General features: G+C 48.4%; 1 protein-coding gene across 1 annotated transcript in view; it reads left to right on the top strand.

Annotated features, from left to right (window-relative positions):
- NAV2 (neuron navigator 2) overlaps nucleotides 1–18,743 on the top strand; it is a 67,611-nt gene extending 48,868 nt beyond the window's left edge. Inside the window, 18 exon segments of the mRNA XM_040409758.1 lie at nucleotides 521–544; nucleotides 640–714; nucleotides 6,865–6,948; nucleotides 7,039–7,150; nucleotides 7,689–7,837; nucleotides 8,907–9,079; nucleotides 10,500–10,653; nucleotides 11,505–11,658; nucleotides 11,880–11,977; nucleotides 13,454–13,549; nucleotides 13,627–13,795; nucleotides 13,946–14,181; nucleotides 14,294–14,448; nucleotides 14,554–14,625; nucleotides 15,677–15,873; nucleotides 16,077–16,195; nucleotides 16,286–16,489; nucleotides 16,623–18,743. Of these exon segments, the coding sequence (XP_040265692.1) occupies nucleotides 521–544; nucleotides 640–714; nucleotides 6,865–6,948; nucleotides 7,039–7,150; nucleotides 7,689–7,837; nucleotides 8,907–9,079; nucleotides 10,500–10,653; nucleotides 11,505–11,658; nucleotides 11,880–11,977; nucleotides 13,454–13,549; nucleotides 13,627–13,795; nucleotides 13,946–14,181; nucleotides 14,294–14,448; nucleotides 14,554–14,625; nucleotides 15,677–15,873; nucleotides 16,077–16,195; nucleotides 16,286–16,489; nucleotides 16,623–16,748 (2,397 nt within the window). The 3' untranslated portion in view covers nucleotides 16,749–18,743.
- Nucleotides 18,744–19,417: the final 674 nt, after the last annotated feature.

Here is a 19,417-nt window from a genome sequence, read left to right as displayed (position 1 = left end):
ACGGTTTGTTTTGTAGTCTGTAACCATGGAGACACAGATACGCATTGGAGCTGAAGGCACATATCATTAGGTGATTATTAATTTACAGGACTGGTTACAGGGGTGGACTTCAGGAAAGCCCTTTAAATGTACCCATTTTATGCCCCCTGTAAATCCCCGTTCCTGCCCGTTCCCAGGAGTGCAGCTCTGGTGACCAGCGGGAGTTTATTGTGTTGTGCAGTCCTTCTCGCAGGAATGTGAGACGTTAACGGCTCCTGTCCCATCAGGATCCTTGTAAATTCATGACTTGGGTGTTAAACGTCTGCGGCACGCATCATTATGGGGTGGGGGGGGGGGGGAGGGGTTCTTGCCAATGTCTCGTCTAAGGCAGTGAGGTTTCATTAAAAACCTGCCCAAAAAAGGGAAATCGTACAAGTCGGCGCCACTCTGTCTCCTGCAGCTGTTTATAGGCCATGAAGACAAACCGTAGGTCCACGCCGCCGCATTGTCATTTAATGGGGTTTTTCTTTATCTTTTGCAGCCAGAAGAAAAGTGCCAGTCAGAGGTGCGCATCGTCAGTGTGATCGTCAGTGTTGCTTTATATTCCACTGCACGTTGTGTGAGGCCGCGGCATTTAACAATTTGTGGGTTATTTTCTAGATCCGCAAGTTAAGGAGAGAATTGGACGCATCCCAGGAAAAAGTGTCCGCCCTGACAACCCAGCTCAGTGCCAACGTAAGTGATCGCCCTTCTATTGTCAGTAATAAAGGGGACATCACCCTTTATGTGGTACAATGGGAGATATTGTACCCCTATAAAATGATGTTGTACCCCTCTACAGTGATGTCCTCATGTATTACCAGCTTTATGTCACGGGGAATGTGATCTATTTCCCCAGTCTGAAATGGCTGATAACAGGGAGAGGATGACTGTAGGACAGGAGAATACAGTCTATTGCTCCCTGTTATCAGCCATTTCAGGGGAGAGGATGACTGTAGGACAGGAGAATACAGTCTATTGCCCCCTGTTATCAGCCATTTCAGGGGAGAGGATGACTGTAGGACAGGAGAATACAGTCTATTGCTCCCTGTTATCAGCCATTTCAGGAGAGAGGGTGACTGTAGGACAGGAGAATACAGTCTATTGCCCCCTGTTATCAGCCATTTCAGAGGAGAGGATGACTGTAGGACAGGAGAATACAGTCTATTGCCCCCTGTTATCAGCCATTTCAGAGGAGAGGATGACTGTAGGACAGGAGAATACAATCTATTGCCCCCTGTTATCAGCCATTTCAGGGGAGAGGATGACTGTAGGACAGGAGAATACAATCTATTGCCCCCTGTTATCAGCCATTTCAGGGGAGAGGATGACTGTAGGACAGGAGAATACAATCTATTGCCCCCTGTCATCAGCTATTTCAGGGGAGATGAATGACTGTAGGACAGGAGAATACAATCTATTGCCCCCTGTTATCAGCCATTTCAGGGGAGAGGATGACTGTAGGACAGGAGAATACAGTCTATTGCCCCCTGTTATCAGCCATTTCAGAGGAGAGGATGACTGTAGGACAGGAGAATACAGTCTATTGCCCCCTGTTATCAGCCATTTCAGGGGAGAGGATGACTGTAGGACAGGAGAATACAGTCCATTGCTCCCTGTTATCAGCCATTTCAGGGGAGAGGATGACTGTAGGACAGGAGAATACAGTCTATTGCTCCCTGTTATCAGCCATTTCAGGAGAGAGGATGACTGTAGGACAGGAGAATACAGTCTATTGCTCCCTGTTATCAGCCATTTCAGGGAGAGGATGACTGTAGGACAGGAGAATACAGTCTATTGCCTCCTGTTATCAGCCATTTCAGGGGAGAGGATGACTGTAGGACAGGGGAATACAGTCTATTGCCCCCTGTTATCAGCCATTTCAGGGGAGAGGATGACTGTAGGACAGGAGAATACAGTCTATTGCTCCCTGTTATCAGCCATTTCAGGGGAGAGGATGACTGTAGGACAGGAGAATACAGTCTATTGCTCCCTGTTATCAGCCATTTCAGGGGAGAGGATGACTGTAGGACAGGAGAATACAGTCTATTGCTCCCTGTTATCAGCCATTTCAGGGGAGAGGATGACTGTAGGACAGGAGAATACAGTCTATTGCCCCCTGTTATCAGGCATTTCAGGGGAGAGGATGACTGTAGGACAGGAGAATACAATCTATTGCCCCCTGTTATCAGCCATTTCAGGGGAGAGGATGACTGTAGGACAGGAGAATACAGTCTATTGCCCCCTGTCATCAGCCATTTCAGGGGAGAGGATGACTGTAGGACAGGAGAATACAGTCTATTGCTCCCTGTTATCAGCTATTTCAGAGGAGAGGATGACTGTAGGACAGGAGAATACAATCTATTGCCCCCTGTTATCAGCCATTTCAGGAGAGAGGATGACTGTAGGACAGGAGAATACAGTCTATTGCCGCCTGTTATCAGCCATTTCAGGGGAGAGGATGACTGTAGGACAGGAGAATACAGTCTATTGCCCCCTGTTATCAGCCATTTCAGGGGAGAGGGCGACTGTAGGACAGGAGAATACAATCTATTGCCCCCTGTTATCAGCCATTTCAGGGGAGAGGATGACTGTAGGACAGGAGAATACAGTCTATTGCCCCCTGTTATCAGCCATTACAGAGGAGAGGATGACTGTAGGACAGGAGAATACAATCTATTGCCCCCTGTTATCAGCCATTTCAGGGGAGAGGATGACTGTAGGACAGGAGAATACAGTCTATTGCCCCCTGTTATCAGCCATTTCAGGGGAGAGGATGACTGTAGGACAGGAGAATACAGTCTATTGCCCCCTGTTATTAGCCATTTCAGGGGAGAGGATGACTGTAAGACAGGAGAATACAATCTATTGCCCCCTGTTATCAGCCATTTCAGGGGGGGGGGGGAATGACTGTAGGACAGGAGAATACAATCTATTGCCTCCTGTTATCAGCCATTTCAGAGGAGAGGATGACTGTAGGACAGGAGAATACAGTCTATTGTCCCCTGTTATCAGCCATTTCAGAGGAGAGGATGACTGTAGGACAGGAGAATACAGTCTATTGCCCCCTGTTATCAGCCATTTCAGAGGAGAGGATGACTGTAGGACAGGAGAATACAGTCTATTGCTTCCTGTTATCAGCCATTTCAGGGGGAGGATGACTGTAGGACAGGAGAATACAGTCTATTGCCCTCTGTTATCAGCCATTTCAGGGGAGAGGATGACTGTAGGACAGGAGAATACAGTTATTTGCTCCCTGTTATCAGCCATTTCAGGGGAGAGGATGACTGTAGGACAGGAGAATACAGTCTATTGCCCCCCTGTTATCAGCCATTTCAGGGGAGAGGATGACTGTAGGACAGGAGAATACAGTCTATTGCCCTCTGTTATCAGCCATTTCAGGGGAAAGGATGACTGTAGGACAGGAGAATACAATCTATTGCCCCCTGGTATCAGCCATTTCAGGGGAGGGGAGAGGATGACTGTAGGACAGGAGAATACAGTCCATTGCTCCCTGTTATCAGCCATTTCAGGGGAGAGGATGACTGTAGGACAGGAGAATACAGTCTATTGCCCCCTGTTATCAGCCATTTCAGGGGAGAGGATGACTGTAGGACAGGAGAATACAGTCTATTGCCCCCTGTTATCAGCCATTTCAGGGGAGAGGATGACTGTAGGACAGGAGAATACAGACTATTGCTCCCTGTTATCAGCCATTTCAGGGGAGAGGATGACTGTAGGACAGGAGAATACAGTCTATTGCTCCCTGTTATCAGCCATTTCAGGGGAGGGGAGGGGATGACTGTAGGACAGGAGAATACAGTCTATTGCTCCCTGTTATCAGCCATTTCAGGGGAGAGGATGACTGTAGGACAGGAGAATACAGTCTATTGCCCCCTGTTATCAGCCATTTCAGGGGAGAGGATGACTGTAGGACAGGAGAATACAATCTATTGCCCCCTGTTATCAGCCATTTCCGGGGAGGGGATGACTGTAGGACAGGAGAATACAGTCTATTGCCCCCTGTTATCAGCCATTTCAGGGTAGAGGATGACTGTAGGACAGGAGAATACAGTCTATTGCTCCCTGTTATCAGCCATTTCAGGGAGAGGATGACTGTAGGACAGGAGAATACAATCTATTGCCCCCTGTTATCAGCCATTTCAGGGGAGAGGATGACTGTAGGACAGGAGAATACGGTCTATTGCCCCCTGTTATCAGCCATTTCCGGGGAGGGGATGACTGTAGGACAGGAGAATACGGTCTATTGCCCCCTGTTATCAGCCATTTCAGGGGAGGGGATGACTGTATTACAGGAGAATACAGTCTATTGCTCCCTGTTATCAGCCATTTCAGGGGAGAGGATGACTGTAGGTCAGGAGAATACAGTCTATTGCTCCCTGTTATCAGCCATTTCAGGGGAGAGGATGACTGTAGGACAGGAGAATACAGTCTATTGCCCCCTGTTATCAGCCATTTCCGGGGAGGGGATGACTGTAGGACAGGAGAATACAGTCTATTGCCCCCTGTTATCAGCCATTTCAGGGGAGAGGATGACTGTAGGACAGGAGAATACAGTCTATTGCTCCCTGTTATCAGCCATTTCAGGGAGAGGATGACTGTAGGACAGGAGAATACAATCTATTGCCCCCTGTTATCAGCCATTTCAGGGGAGAGGATGACTGTAGGACAGGAGAATACAGTCTATTGCCCCCTGTTATCAGCCATTTCAGGGGAGAGGATGACTGTAGGACAGGAGAATACAGTCTATTGCTCCCTGTTATCAGCCATTTCAGGGGAGAGGATGACTGTAGGACAGGAGAATACGGTCTATTGCCCCCTGTTATCAGCCATTTCCGGGGAGGGGATGACTGTAGGACAGGAGAATACGGTCTATTGCCCCCTGTTATCAGCCATTTCAGGGGAGGGGATGACTGTAGGACAGGAGAATACAGTCTATTGCCCCCTGTTATCAGCCATTTCAGGGGAGAGGATGACTGTAGGACAGGAGAATACAGTCTATTGCTCCTGTTATCAGCCATTTCAGGGAGAGGATGACTGTAGGACAGGAGAATACAATCTATTGCCCTCTGTTATCAGCCATTTCAGGGGAGAGGATGACTGTAGGACAGGAGAATACGGTCTATTGCCCCCTGTTATCAGCCATTTCAGGGGAGGGGATGACTGTAGGACAGGAGAATACAGTCTATTGCTCCCCGTTATCAGCCATTTCAGGGGAGGGGATGACTGTAGGACAGGAGAATACAGTCTATTGCTCCCCGTTATCAGCCATTTCAGGGGAGAGGATGACTGTAGGACAGGAGAATACAGTCTATTGCCCCCTGTTATCAGCCATTTCAGGGGAGAGGATGACTGTAGGACAGGAGAATACAATCTATTGCCCCCTGTTATCAGCCATTTCAGGGGGGAGGATGACTGTAGGACAGGAGAATACAATCTATTGCTCCCTGTTATCAGCCATTTCAGGGGAGAGGATGACTGTAGGACAGGAGAATACAGTCTATTGCTCCCTGCTATCAGCCATTTCAGGGGAGAGGATGACTGTAGGACAGGAGAATACAGTCTATTGGCCCCTGTTATCGGGCACTCCTTTAATACTTCTCACTTTAGGGTTTGTGACCCTTTAATTCACATTCCTCCAACAAGGCGCCGTCTTTCACATCTCGACGGATGAGCAGATGATGGGCTTTGTGAGATTCTGTCCAGTGGGCAGATTTGAGCGAATTCTCCCACCGTATCTGTTGTGTTAGCGGCACAATTCGCGGAGCGCACACATCCTGCTGGTCTTTGTTTTCTCTGTAAATGTTTGTACGGAGGATTTGTCGCGCTCTGATGAGCATGTTTTAGGTGAAAAGCAGAAGCGGGGTGTGAGGTTCCTCAGGAGCAGACGCTGTGCACGTCTACGTGTGTTCCTATATGGCGGTGTAGACTGACATTGTCCAGTGATTCTCTATGGCGCAGGTGGGCGATCTATAAATAAAGCAGCTGCAGTGACTCAGAGGATGGTAATCCTCCATATTGTTCCTCCGGCCTCTGATGTATAGGCTCCATATGTTCCTTTATTCGCATCACATGGAGAATCTCAAAGGAACAACCCATCCAGTAAAAGGGTTGTCTGACCTTCTATATAAATATCTCAGGGTTGCTCCAGCTTTAACTGCAATGTCTGTTGTAGTTTGAGGTAGTCTGAAACCCACCTCGTGTTTCATCAGGGGCTCAGGCTTCTATTGTGTCCCTCATGCTTTGGACTGCAGCCCTTCTCCATTTAGGCACAACTATGGTCAGTGACCCACAGCTTGACTACATTGCTTGTTGGTATGTGAAGTAGTCCTAAAACTGCCTCAGAATGCTGGTTTGACTGCTGCCATGCTTTACATTGCAGCTCTGCTTGTTCCGATAGGCTGCTGTGTATAAGCACAAGCTCAGCAGACTGCAGTAGTGATGATCCTGGACTTTTACACAGCGTGTGTGTGTGACATTCCCGCACCTAGCCGACACATTCCATATTCACATGATGGGTCCTCGTCCGGCCCTCGCACCTCACATGTAGAAACCCCCACCATCCTCCATGTTTACTTTAGTAGCCCTTTCTTGCAGAAATATTCACACCCCGATGAACCAAAAGCTATTGCAAATGTTAGGTGTCAACCATGTTTGCATGTTGCTTATCTCCTGGGAATCAAATAATTTTAAATCCAAAAATTTCCAACCTGTCAGATCTTCATAGACGCTGTGGAGACCCCCCTGCTCGTCGGTGGACCCCTGGATGTGACGAGACATTTTCAGGTTCTGCTATTTACTCTTGTGTGTTTTTTATTATTTTAGGCTCATCTTGTTGCTGCCTTTGAACAAAGTTTGAGCAACATGACGATCCGGCTGCAGAGTCTCACCATGTCGGCAGAGCAGAAGGTCAGCACTGCTGGGAGTTGTAGTCACAAAGAGCCGCAGGCTTTAGACTTTGAATCTGACAGCCTGAACTTTTATCTTTTTTTTTTGCAGGATTCAGAGTTGAATGAGTTAAGGAAAACCATAGAGCAGCTGAAGAAGCAGAACGCGGCCGCACAGGCGGCCATTAACGGTGTCATCAACACCCCGGAGCTCAGCTGCAAAGGTAATAATAGCCAGCTGCGTCCCCCCTGGGTTGTGTGCGGCCTCCAGGTAATTTCTGATGTAATCTGCTGAGCGCTAGACAAGCCTGCCTGTCTGCAATTATAAGGCCATGGATGCCCAGTAGTATAACCATAGCCCCGGCCCAGGAAACCGCCCATGTACCTGATGACGAAGGAGCGGGCGACCGTAAATCCTTCTAGATGCTTCTCTATTTGTGTGTGGGGGGTGAAGCTTGCATTGCCCTCTGAAAACGAGGCCTAGATCTTGCAGCTTACACTTTGACTGTAGGTGGCGCTGTGGGGAGGCTACACTTTAGCCCTCCGAGCTGCTGTGAAACCACAACTCCCATCATGCACACTGACTCCGCTGGTCTTGTAACTCTCATAGAAATGAAAAGAGGATTCTGGGAGTTGTAGTTTCAGGACAGCTGGACTGCTGGAGGTTGCTGATCTCTTTTTTTTTAGAGCATTTGTTGCATTTTGCATTGTAATAAGATTACATCTGATACACTACCTGACAATTATCCCCCCCCCTTACAGGAAGCGGGACGACCCAGTCAGCTGACCTGCGGATCCGACGGCAGCACTCGTCTGATAGCGTCTCCAGCATTAACAGTGCCACAAGCCATTCCAGTGTGGGCAGCAACGTGGAAAGCGATTCCAAGAAGAAGAAGAATCGGAAGAACTGGGTGTGTAGATCGGGCGTCAGGCGGTGACTGGGGTGTACTGTGTCATGTACAAGTCGTCAGCCCTTCCTCTCACCACCTGTGTTCAGCCTGACACAACAAGGGGTCGTACTAAACCAGCACCCCCCCCTGTGCACAGGCTACTTGTGGTATTGCAGCTCAGGCTCATTCACTTCAATGATGCTGAGCTGCAATCATTTGGAAACGTAGTTTTTTTTATTCCATCGCAGTTGTTTTTTTTTTTGTCTTGTGCTTTCATTTGGTTTTCTCTCTCTTCACGGATTATTAATCTGGGAGTTGTTTCCTAAATGGACGCTACACCTAACGTCCCCAAACAATTGCCTTCTGTTGTCGGCTGTTCCAGTCCTGCCCCCATGATGACTACTTGAGGTCATACATCTCCAGAGGCATTTCCATGTGACCAGCCGCTCCCGTTATAACACCGCAACGCGGTGATAGAACTCCAGACTTTAGGTTTACTGCCCCTTTAACCCTTGTTTTAATTCGCTTGCTTCTATTAATTTTCTGCTGGTCATGCACACAGACATTAGAAGGGAGACATTTTCCTTTCTTAAAGGGGACCACCTGTTTTATTGACTTGGGTCGCCCTAAGTTCAAGTGGAAGTTCACGGGTCCGATATTTCTGCTGACCCCCAGTGCTCAGATCCGCCATTATTCTGAGAATATGTCTGTGTGTGCGATCGGCGCTCCCCGTGTCATAGATTTCCTGCATTAGGATCCGGATCTCCAGAAATCTCCCTGTGGTTTTTGTCTGAATTTGGTGCATATGGCATTTTCCTGTCTGTTTTAAATTGTCCTTTTTTTTTTGTCTTTTTTCCCGTCCTGTTCCCTTCTGCTTGCTTGTCCTGTCCCAGGTGAATGAGGTAAGGTCTGCGGCCCTCCCGTCACTCCTCCTGTCAGCACATCATCTCCTCCATCACCTCCTCCACCACCAGCTCATTCTTCAACTTATAGTCATCATTCACCTCAGCCGCTCATCCCATCCCCCACCTCGCGCTCCATCTCCCAGCCTCGGGCTCCGCTGCTCCTCATAACCTCTCTCTTCTTACAGCTGAGGAGCTCCTTCAAACAGGCATTCGGCAAGAAGAAGTCTCCCAAGTCCGCGTCCTCCCATTCTGACATTGAGGAAATGACCGACTCCTCGCTACCGTCTTCCCCCAAGCTGCCACATAATAACACTATTCTGTCTACCCCGCTCATGAGATGCTCCCAGTCCAGCTCTATGTAAGTGAATGGTTCATCCTGATCATCCTGGTTCATGAAGTATGGGTCCTCCAGTGTAACCAGTAATATCCTCTTTGGCTAATAAAGGGAGGTCAGAGCGCCCCTCTGTATTCCCTATAGGTCCTGACGCTTGAGGGCGCGGGATGAACTGCTGATCGAATGGACACAGCAAGTGATCAGGGGCAACAGCTAGCGGGATCCTCTGATCTCCACCTATTAACCCTCTGAATGCCGCAGGCAGTATTCAAAAGGAAAGACTGGGGAGGGGGGGGGACCTTGTGACACGATTGAGGGCAACGCCCGGTATAGGCTCACAGTCTAGGGGCCATTGAAGGACCCCAGGGCATCCTCCTTGTAGGGAAGGACATACTTAGGTGTGGTGTTAGTATGCAGGGTAATGTACTGCCATATGGATATATACAGCACATTATAGTTAACAAATAAGTGAAAGTAAAAATAAAAATAAAAACTTTAAAAAACATTAAATAAAAATCAATTAAAAAAAAAAACATAACAAATGCACTTCCTTTTTTTTTTTTTCTACAATAAATTAACTTTATTAAATGTCCAATAACATAATATACAAATTTCTGGTATCCTCATGACCCTCAGAAGCTGCACGGTACATTTTTGATAATCAGTGAATTAAAACTGGAGCGAAATAGCTTTTTTCTTTAAACTTAATTTATACAGTAAAGGTGAATGTTTATGGACCAGATTATTGCCTCTACATAAAGTAAAACCCGTCTTGCAAAAAGAAAGACAAGGAAATAAAAAAAAACGTTAATCAGAAAAAAAGAGGAGAAAGTAAAAAAGAAAAAACTGGTCGGCTCCTCGGGGGTTAATGCACTGCAGATCGTTGCTCCCTGACTGAGCTCTACGGTGCATCCCTCCTGACGGAAGGCTCCTGCCTGTCCCGGTAATTGGAGGAGCTTACAATCCAATAATTGTTTAATTACCGTATAATCCATAATTGATCAATTGGAGAAATCCACAGGATCTTGTCGGGGCAGGCGGCGACACGGATGCTGCGCCTTCGAATGTCTGAGACAGATCCGTCCCCAGTTCAGCGTCTGGACCTCTAACATTGCGCAAGCGAAGAAGAAATATCCATTGCACTGATTACAGCGGATCTGACCGTGAATCTGCCGCGTTCTGGCTCAATAGTGATGTATACTCAATATTTGGCTTCAGACAGCACACCAAATGATCTTCACGAAAAATGTATACTTTTATAGATTTTTCAACATCAGTGGTACATATTATAGCAACGTTTCGGGCCCTTCATCAGGCTGTATAGGACAGCTGTCTGATTTCACGGCGTGCACGTCAATAGTGATGTATATGTTGGATTTCCAGCCACCCTCGGTGTGGGCAGATTGTGAGGACACGGCTTCATAAACCTTACGTTATTTTACAGACTCTCCGACTGTTCGATAAATGAGGCCGACAGCGTCCTGCAACTGCGCAACGAACTCCGCGACAAGGAGATGAAGCTGACCGATATCCGACTGGAGGCCTTGAGCTCGGCGCATCAGCTGGATACCCTGCGCGAGGCCATGAACAGAATGCAGGTACGGAGCCGTGACCACATGACAGCCGCCACGTCCACCTTCCCTGCTCTGAGCATATATAACACAGCTGACCGCTCCTCTCTAATGTGTATGAAGAAAGGCCTACTACCCCCAGCATCACCCTTGGGCATTGCATTGCAAAAAAAATGGCTACTTTTCTAATATACTTTGTGTTTTCATTTCTTCCCAGGAACTCTGCTTGCTGTCAGTAAAGCTAAAACCAGATGTAGATATTACTCCTCACAGCTGAGGGTTTGATACAGTGTACCAAGTCTAGATAATCTCTGTCAAATCTCTCCTGTGTATGTGCGGAGTGCAGGCTGTTGAGCTCACAGATGAATGTCTAGACCAGGGATCAGCAACCTTCGGCACTCCAGCTGTGGTGAAACTACGACTCCCAGCATGCTCACCTCCTTGGCTGTTCTCTGAACTCCCAAAGGAGTGAATGGAGCATGCCGGGAGCTTGCTGATCCCTGGTCTAGACTGAAGTACCAGATCTTTAGTTCTGAATGAATGTTGTTGTTCAATGACTGCAAGCAAAGATCTTGGGAGGGAAATGATGGCAGACAGTTTCATTATACAATGATTTTAGGTTTTCTTGCCTTAATCTTGGAAAACCTCTTTTACCTGTATGAGCCATTATTTGCCAGAGAGGTAAGTGACTGAGCTGAACATTAAATAGCATAAATGACTGCTGGGAGTTGTAGTACATCTGTAGTTTTTTGTTTATCTTTTGTAACCAGCAATTCGCCTAATATTGATGGCCTCCTGCAGAGTACTGACTCCCTACGTCCTGTCTGACGCCGCTGATCACTTCTATGATCAGACTAATGTTCACTTCTTCTGTTTAGACGGAAATCGAGAAGCTGAAAGTCGAGAACGATCACCTGAAGGCGGAAAATACGGGGAAATGCAGCAGGACACCATCTCAGATCTCCTCCTCCCCAAGACATTCCGTAGGATTCCCACAGCCCGGAATAACCATGACGGAATCCTCCAGCCTCGGTAATTACACTGGTGATACATTGAAGGGTCACATAGGTAAAGATGGAGCGTGACCTGTGCGGTCTTGTTAGTTGGGCGGACATAGAGTTCTTAGCTCCTCCCTCCGTAGGGCGCCATGCTGAACCGTGATGTACGTCTGAACGCTGGTGACTGGCAGTTTGAGAGAGATTTTGGGGGTGGCTGAACTATTTCACTCCTTGACTGGCTGGTTTCTTTTACAGACATGATGTTGGACGATTCTGCGGATGGCACCTTGCGCAAGGAAAGTCGCCATGTGAAGATTATTGTCAGCTTCATGGAGGAGATGAAGTGGAGAGAGGTAAGTGATGGATACACGGATGGCACCGCACTAGGGCTGCAGCGAACGATTATTTTAGCAATCGAGTATTCTACTGATTTATTTTTACGATTAATCGAGTAATCTAATAAGAAAAAATGAATTAATAGACGGTTTTCCTTTATAAAAACTCATCAGACCCCAACACCCTTCGTTTCCCCCAGTGCCATCCGCTCCACTATCCCCCGGTGCCTTTTGGCTCTCCCCCACCCCGGTGCCTTTTGGCTCTCCCCCACCCCGGTGCCTTTTGGCTCTCCCCCACCCCGGTGCCTTTTGGCTCTCTCCCAGGGCCGGGCCACACTTCAGTTAAACCACGGACGCATGGTCCGTGAAAGCCCAGCCTGCCCTCCTCCTGACACCCGGAGTGCACAGCGTCATTGGTTGCTATGACGCTGTGCACTCCGGGCACTCAGCCTTAGGCCTATTGCACACGGACGTTTTTTTTCCCCGTTTACTGGCCGTTTTTTGCGTTCCGTATACGGTCCGTATACGGAACCATTCATTTCAATGGGTCCGCAAAAAAAACGGAATGTACTCCGTATGCATTCCGTTTCCGTATTTCCGTTTTTCCGTTCCGTTTTAACATAGAACATGTCCTATTATTGCCCGCAAATCACAGTCCGTGGCTCCATTCAAGTCAATGGGTCCGCAAAAAAACGGAACACATACGGAAATGCATCCGTATGTCTTCCGTTTCCGTTTCGTTTTTTGCTGAACCATCTATTGAAAATGTTATGCCCAGCCCAATTTTATCTATGTAATTACTGTATACTGTATATGCCATACGGAAAAACGGAACGGAAAAACGGAACAGAAACGGAAACACAACGGAAACAAAAAACGGAACAACGGATCCGTGAAAAACGGACCGCAAAACACTGAAAAAGCCATACGGTCGTGTGCAATAGGCCTTAGTCGTGCCCCCATCCCCTTGGTGTCACCAACTTACGTTTCCAGCAGTGGCGCCGCCGACACTTCATCGTTCTGCGCTGCTCTGGGCCTGACGTGACACAGAGCGTCGGGTCACGGCCATGCGTACGTCAGGAGGTCAGTGCAGCGCGGGACCATGGACGTGCTGTGAAGTGTCCGGAGACCCCCTGCTGGAAAGGTTAGTATTCCAAGCGCATTGCGGGCCAGCGGGAGACCATGGAGCAGGAGTAATAACAAGCGCTTCACTCCCGCTCCGTAGTCACGTGACACAAACGAATCCTCGATGGAAAAAAATTTGCATTGAGGATTTTTTTGGGTCAGATTACTCGATTTAATCAAGTACTTGTTGCAGCCCTACACTGCACATTATATGACTCCACTAGTAGGATTGTGGGCAGTGACACATCTCCCTATTAGTCACAAGCATGGAGGATCCCATTGTGCTGCACTTTGTAAAAGAAATAAATTAATTAAAAAAATTTGGGACACAGCAGCGCCACATACTGAAGGGCTTTGTCTTTCCCACAGGAATGCCGGCCTCGAGTCTTCCTTGTCGGTTGCATTGGTGTGGGCGGCAAAACAAAATGGGACGTTCTGGATGGCGTGGTCCGACGGCTGTTCAAGGTAAATGAATGATGCCCCACACGGGGACAGCATCCTAGGAACTAAGGGGCATGTCACCGACACGATGTGTTTCACAGGAATATTTAGTGCACGTGGATCCAGTAACACAACTGGGACTGAACACTGACAGCGTCGTTGCCTATAGCATCGGGGAGATCAAGCGGACGAACACAGCCGGGACCCCTGAGCTGCTCCCCTGCGGGTACCTCGTAGGCGAGAATAACACCATTTCTGTCTCTTTAAAAGGTATGAGTATTTAGATTTAGGGTAATGTGAGGGCGGCATGAGCTCACTGCTGCAAGGCTCGTTACAGTGGATGGCACACAGGACAGGAGCCACCAAGCTGTGCCCCCTTGTGCAGTGTTTGCACTGATTTCTTCCCTGCATTGCCCCCAGGTCTCCCGGAGAACAGCGTGGACAGCCTGGTATTTGAGACTTTGATCCCTCGACCGATATTACAGCGATACATCTCACTGTTGATAGAGCATAGAAGGATTATCTTGTCTGGTCCAAGTGGGACAGGAAAAACCTACCTGGCCAACCGTCTGTCCGAGTACATGGTGCTGCGCGAGGGGCGGGAGATGACGGATGGGATTATTGCCACTTTTAACGTGGATCACAAGTCCAGTAAGGTAGAGACTCCTCCAGGAAGGGTTAATGACACCACATCTGGTGGGCTACACTGACATGAGGGAACTGCTCAAAAGGCCATTCCTTAACGGCCTGTACCGTTCTGTCCTCCAGGAGCTGCGCCAGTATCTCTCCAATCTTGCCGATCAGTGCAACAGCAAGAACAATGCGGTGGACCTGCCCCTCGTCATCATCCTGGACAACCTGCACCACCTCAGCTCCCTGGGCGAGATCTTTAATGGGCTCCTAAACTGCAAGTACCACAAATGGTAATGTCCTGCAGCCTATACGGGCCCCCCTGGCAGGACCTGTGCAGGGTGTCCGCCTCTGTGGATGTAGAAGATGTCATTAATATACTTTTTTTTTGTCTGCAGCCCGTACATAATCGGCACCATGAACCAGGCAACGTCCTCCACCCCCAATCTACAGCTTCACCACAACTTCCGGTGCGTCCCAGTCCTGTGATAATGATATAGATCTCTGTCCGCATTTGCTTTCACCTTCAGGCTGAGGCCATAGTTTACGGTTTTCATTTGCAGTTTTGCTGCAATTAACTCAAAATCATTTAAAAACCGCCATGTCTTCTGGAAGGGGGCGGCAAAACTGCAGATTCAAAGTGTGGACTCCCCTCTAAAGCGTAAAGGGGTTTTCCGAGATGTTACTACTGATGACCGTTCCGCTGGATAGGTCCAACACCTAGGACCCCCGCCGATCAGCTGTTCGAGAAGGCAGTAGCGCTGCAGCCGTCTCGCTGCTTTCCGTAGGCCGAGTGACAACACATTCATCACTTACAAGGCTTAGATGCAGCTCAGCCCCATAGAAGTGAAATCGGGCTGACCGTAATCCCAAGCACGGCCACTATACAATGTATGGCGCTGTGCAGAGAGAAGGGTGTGGCGCTCACAGGAGCACCGCTGCCTTCCCAAACAGCTGATGGGTTGGGGTCCTGGGTGTCAGACCCCCACCGATCAGATACTGATGACCTAGGGATGGGTCATGAGTATTAAAATCTTGGAAATCTCTTTTAATCATTCATGAAACAGTCTGCATAATTCTAATGGGTTCCTCATTATTTCAAGATCTCTGCTTGCAGCCAGTAAATGGACACATTCTGGTTTACATTCAGAGGCAGAAATCCCATCCTGATGTCTCAGCGGTGCGGTTCGTTACGGTGGATCAGAGCGCTCTCTTGTATTGCACCTGTGCGAGCTAGACATGATGAGGAGGGGTTTTCAGCTGCTTAGTGTGAACTGCGAATGCTTCCATTCATTGACAAGGTAGGTTAGAAAGTTGCAGAACTGGAAAACCCTTTCAGTTGCACACAAATTGCCAGGGGCGTATAGTTACTGGTATTTCATCCACCTGCATTACACGGCTTTCTCCTACACGTTCCGGGTCTGCAGAGCGGTTTACTGCTTTATATCCTATGTCATATGTTTGGATACATTGTATGTGTCCACTGCCACCCTGTAACCATCTGCCTTGCTTGTCACACAGGTGGGTGCTATGCGCCAATCACACGGAGCCCGTCAAAGGTTTCCTCGGGCGATATCTCCGGAGGAAGTTAATAGAAACAGAAATGAGCAACCGGACAAGGAACGTGGAGCTGGGGAAGATCATAGACTGGATCCCCAAGGTCTGGCAACACCTGAACCGCTTCCTGGAGACTCACAGCTCCTCAGATGTCACCATCGGTGAGTGGTGAATATGAACGGATCCCTTAGACACCATCACTGGTCAATAACCTCTAGGAAGGGAGACGTTATCTGGAAAGTTGTCATTCTGACTCACTGCCAGTAGTTGGCGCTCTCACATAAACATATGACAGATTTAAAGGGACAGTAAACCTAAAGTCTGTCCTATGATATTTCAAGGAGCCTGCTTTTCTTTATTCCAGGACCTCGTCTGTTCCTGTCCTGCCCCATGGACGTGGACGGCTCAAGGGTCTGGTTTACTGACCTCTGGAACTACTCCATCATCCCCTACCTACTGGAGGCTGTCAGAGAAGGCCTGCAGGTAAGAGGTCTCCTGTGTAGACTCGTCATACATGATTATGTACAGCACACAGAATTTCCCATCATGCATGTCTCTGAATTCCTCCGCTAGCTGTACGGCAGAAGAGCACCCTGGGAAGATCCTGCCAAGTGGGTTATGGATACCTACCCGTGGACCACTGTTCACTTACAGCATGATTGGCCACCTCTGCTCCAGCTGCGGCCAGAAGATGTTGGATTTGACGGGTATTCTGTGCCCAGGGAGGGAACGTCAAGCAAGCAAGCGCCATCCGCGGATGGGGACGGAGATCCTCTGGTAAGAGTCCAATACCTTTTATCTGTAGATGCCTATAGGGCGGGTGGCACTCGTGCCTCTAGGGCAGAGGATGCATACGTTTCGGCTAGCGCTTCGTTTCCAGCCCCTGTACACTGATTTCTTGCTTTTCCAGATGAACATGTTGATGAGGCTCCAGGAAGCCGCCAACTTTTCCAGCCCCCAGAGCTACGACAGCGACTCCAACAGCAACAGCCACCAGGACGACATTCTGGACTCCTCGCTGGAGTCCGCGCTGTGACCGTGAGAGTTGGCCACTGTCAGGTGGCTAGGACAACCAAGACACTTTAGGCTTTTCAAACGGGCGAGGGTGCAGGTTGCTGAACCCTGTTTGACATGACCAGGTGTTACATGTACCAGGACGAAACGCCTGAAACACTGAAGATAAAACGGACAGGTCTGGGGCTGCTCCCTGGGTGGGGGATGGTACACTGCCTATGCTGCTCTAACCAAACACACAGGGGTACTGGCCATACCAGCTTCACTAGGTAACCTCAGTGCAGATAGTCACTGACTATGCTGCTTGCCTTGCTCTCGGTTTCTGTAACCGGTGCTGCTGGGGGGAAGGGGCATCTGCCACAAATACTGTACAGCTATGCAGGATGCTCTCCATTCCCCCGCTTTATACCGTGAGCATGAAAGGGCTCGTCGGCCGCCACATGGACGTTGTTTTATAGGTAACGACCATTGACCAAAAACTGAACCGTCACCTCTGCTGTCCTAAGGCAGGTCATCTATTATATGATGGGGCGACCACTAGACTGGGTGCAAATAGCTGCTCCCCCCCCGACATAAAATGCAACAGGCTGGTATGAGGAGACCGCAGTGCATTTTAGTCCCGTCACCCACACCCTTCCATGCGGCGGCAGCAGTAGACGGGCTTGTCTCACACTGTCCTGTATTGCACTGTGCAAGATCCTAGCTACGTCCATTGGGGAGACAGGGGCTGCATACCCGTCCTTCCTCAGGTAAACATCTGCTCCCACCTCGATGTCTCCAGACCACCACCTCCCCCCATTTTGGTGCTAACCCGTCAATGCCTTATAATCAAGGTGGGTAACCTGCAACTCCCTAGATGGGTCCTGTCTGCCACGGTCCGGGTGACACTGGGGCTTGTAGTGCAGACGCGTCTGGTGTACTTCCCAGTTAGCCTAGATGCGTGTTGCTGTGACACCACTGGGCTCGTACTGGCTCCAGGGACCTGCTCTGTTATGAATTTTATTTGACACTGGGAAACCCCCTGTAATATCCCGGGAGACCCCCTCGGTTCTAAATCTATACATTGGTGCAGTTCTTCTATACCTCATGTGTTCTGCTACATGTTAGACCAGGTTATGATGAACCGGCCGGAGCAGACGCGCAATTTCACGTTGACGCTGTCTGGACCGGACGGTAACGGTTTTACGGTGCCCGAAGCTGGTCAAGCAGAGAGTTTCCCCAGCACTGAAATCCACAACTGTGAATAGGGCTGGACGCGTCATATCACAGATGCATATATCTATATTTATAGCTTTCAGACTCTGTATATAAGCCACGACTTGTTCTCTGCGATGCCCGAACTGCGTTGGGATGTTCTAGATGACACTGTATTGTCCTTGGTGAACACCAGGAAGCAGGTCTCCCTGGATGTATATTAAATGGGAAGGTTTTCTTTTTTAATCTAATACCATGTCACATGTTCCACGTCTCTGCCAGTATAGCGCCAGCAGATACAGCACTGTATATAGACTGTTGTAGGAGCGCCGGGCTGGACGACACAAAGAATCGCTCAATGATCCTCCCTTTTAATACCTCCAATAGCCTTTTCCAGAGTCAATCGTCAGATCTCCGCCGGATTCTATGCAACATTCTTCTAAGGAGACGGAATAATAAAGATTAAATATCCCCCCCCCCCCTTATTGTAAATTGTACGTGACGCATCATGCATCGCGCTCGCTCGGATGTTCTCAAGATGTAAATGTTCACATTGTAACAAAGTGTAAATATCCAAGGAATCTGCTGCATTTTGATGAGATTTTTTTAGTCCTTTTTAAAAAAAAATAATGTAAGTAAAAACAAAATGGAAAGATTGGGGAGGGCGAGTATTTTGTGGGGGCTTCCTTTCTGCCGGGGTTTATTTTTCAGTTGTGATGAATTTTTCACACATTGGGATGAGATCGTTATTACTGTCGATACAAACAAAACTGATTGTATGAGTCTTAAATTATTACTGATTCAATAAATTGATGGTTATTTATTCAGAGTCCGGTCCTTGTGTCCAGAATCGGCTGCCGCTTTAGGAAAGACGTCTAAGGGAGTAACTGCACCGAGCAACCAATCACAGCGCAGCTTTCATTTCATATACTGCTGCTACAGAATGAAGACTGCGTCGTGATTGGTTGGTCAGGGGGACTGCAGCAGTTTTTCTTTTAAAGTCTCTAAAATCTAGACCGTCCTGGGGATGAAATAACACACTCTGGGTACAAGATAATGACACTGACACTTGGGGTACAGGATAATGACACTGACACTTTGGGTACAGGATATTGACGCTGACATTTGGGGTACAGGATAATGACACCGACACTCGGGGTACAGGATAATGACACGCACTTGGGGTACAGGATAATGACACACACTTGGGGTACAGGATAATGACACTGACACTCGGGGTACAGGATAATGACTGACACTTGGGGTACAGGAAAAATGACACGCTGACACTCGGGGTACAGGGTAATGACACTGATACTCGGGGTACAGGATAATGACACGCTGACACTTGGGGTACAGGATAATGACACTGACACTTGGGGTACAGGATAATGACTGAAACGGGGTACAGGATAATGACGCTGACACTCGGAGTACAGGATAATGAAACACTGACACTTGGGGTACAGGATAATGACACACACTTGGGGTACAGGA

This window comes from Bufo bufo, chromosome 10, assembly GCF_905171765.1.
Source record: "Bufo bufo chromosome 10, aBufBuf1.1, whole genome shotgun sequence".
NCBI lineage: Eukaryota > Metazoa > Chordata > Amphibia > Anura > Bufonidae > Bufo > Bufo bufo.
Note: the sequence above shows the minus strand (reverse complement) of the source record. Positions and strands in the feature narration are given on the sequence as shown.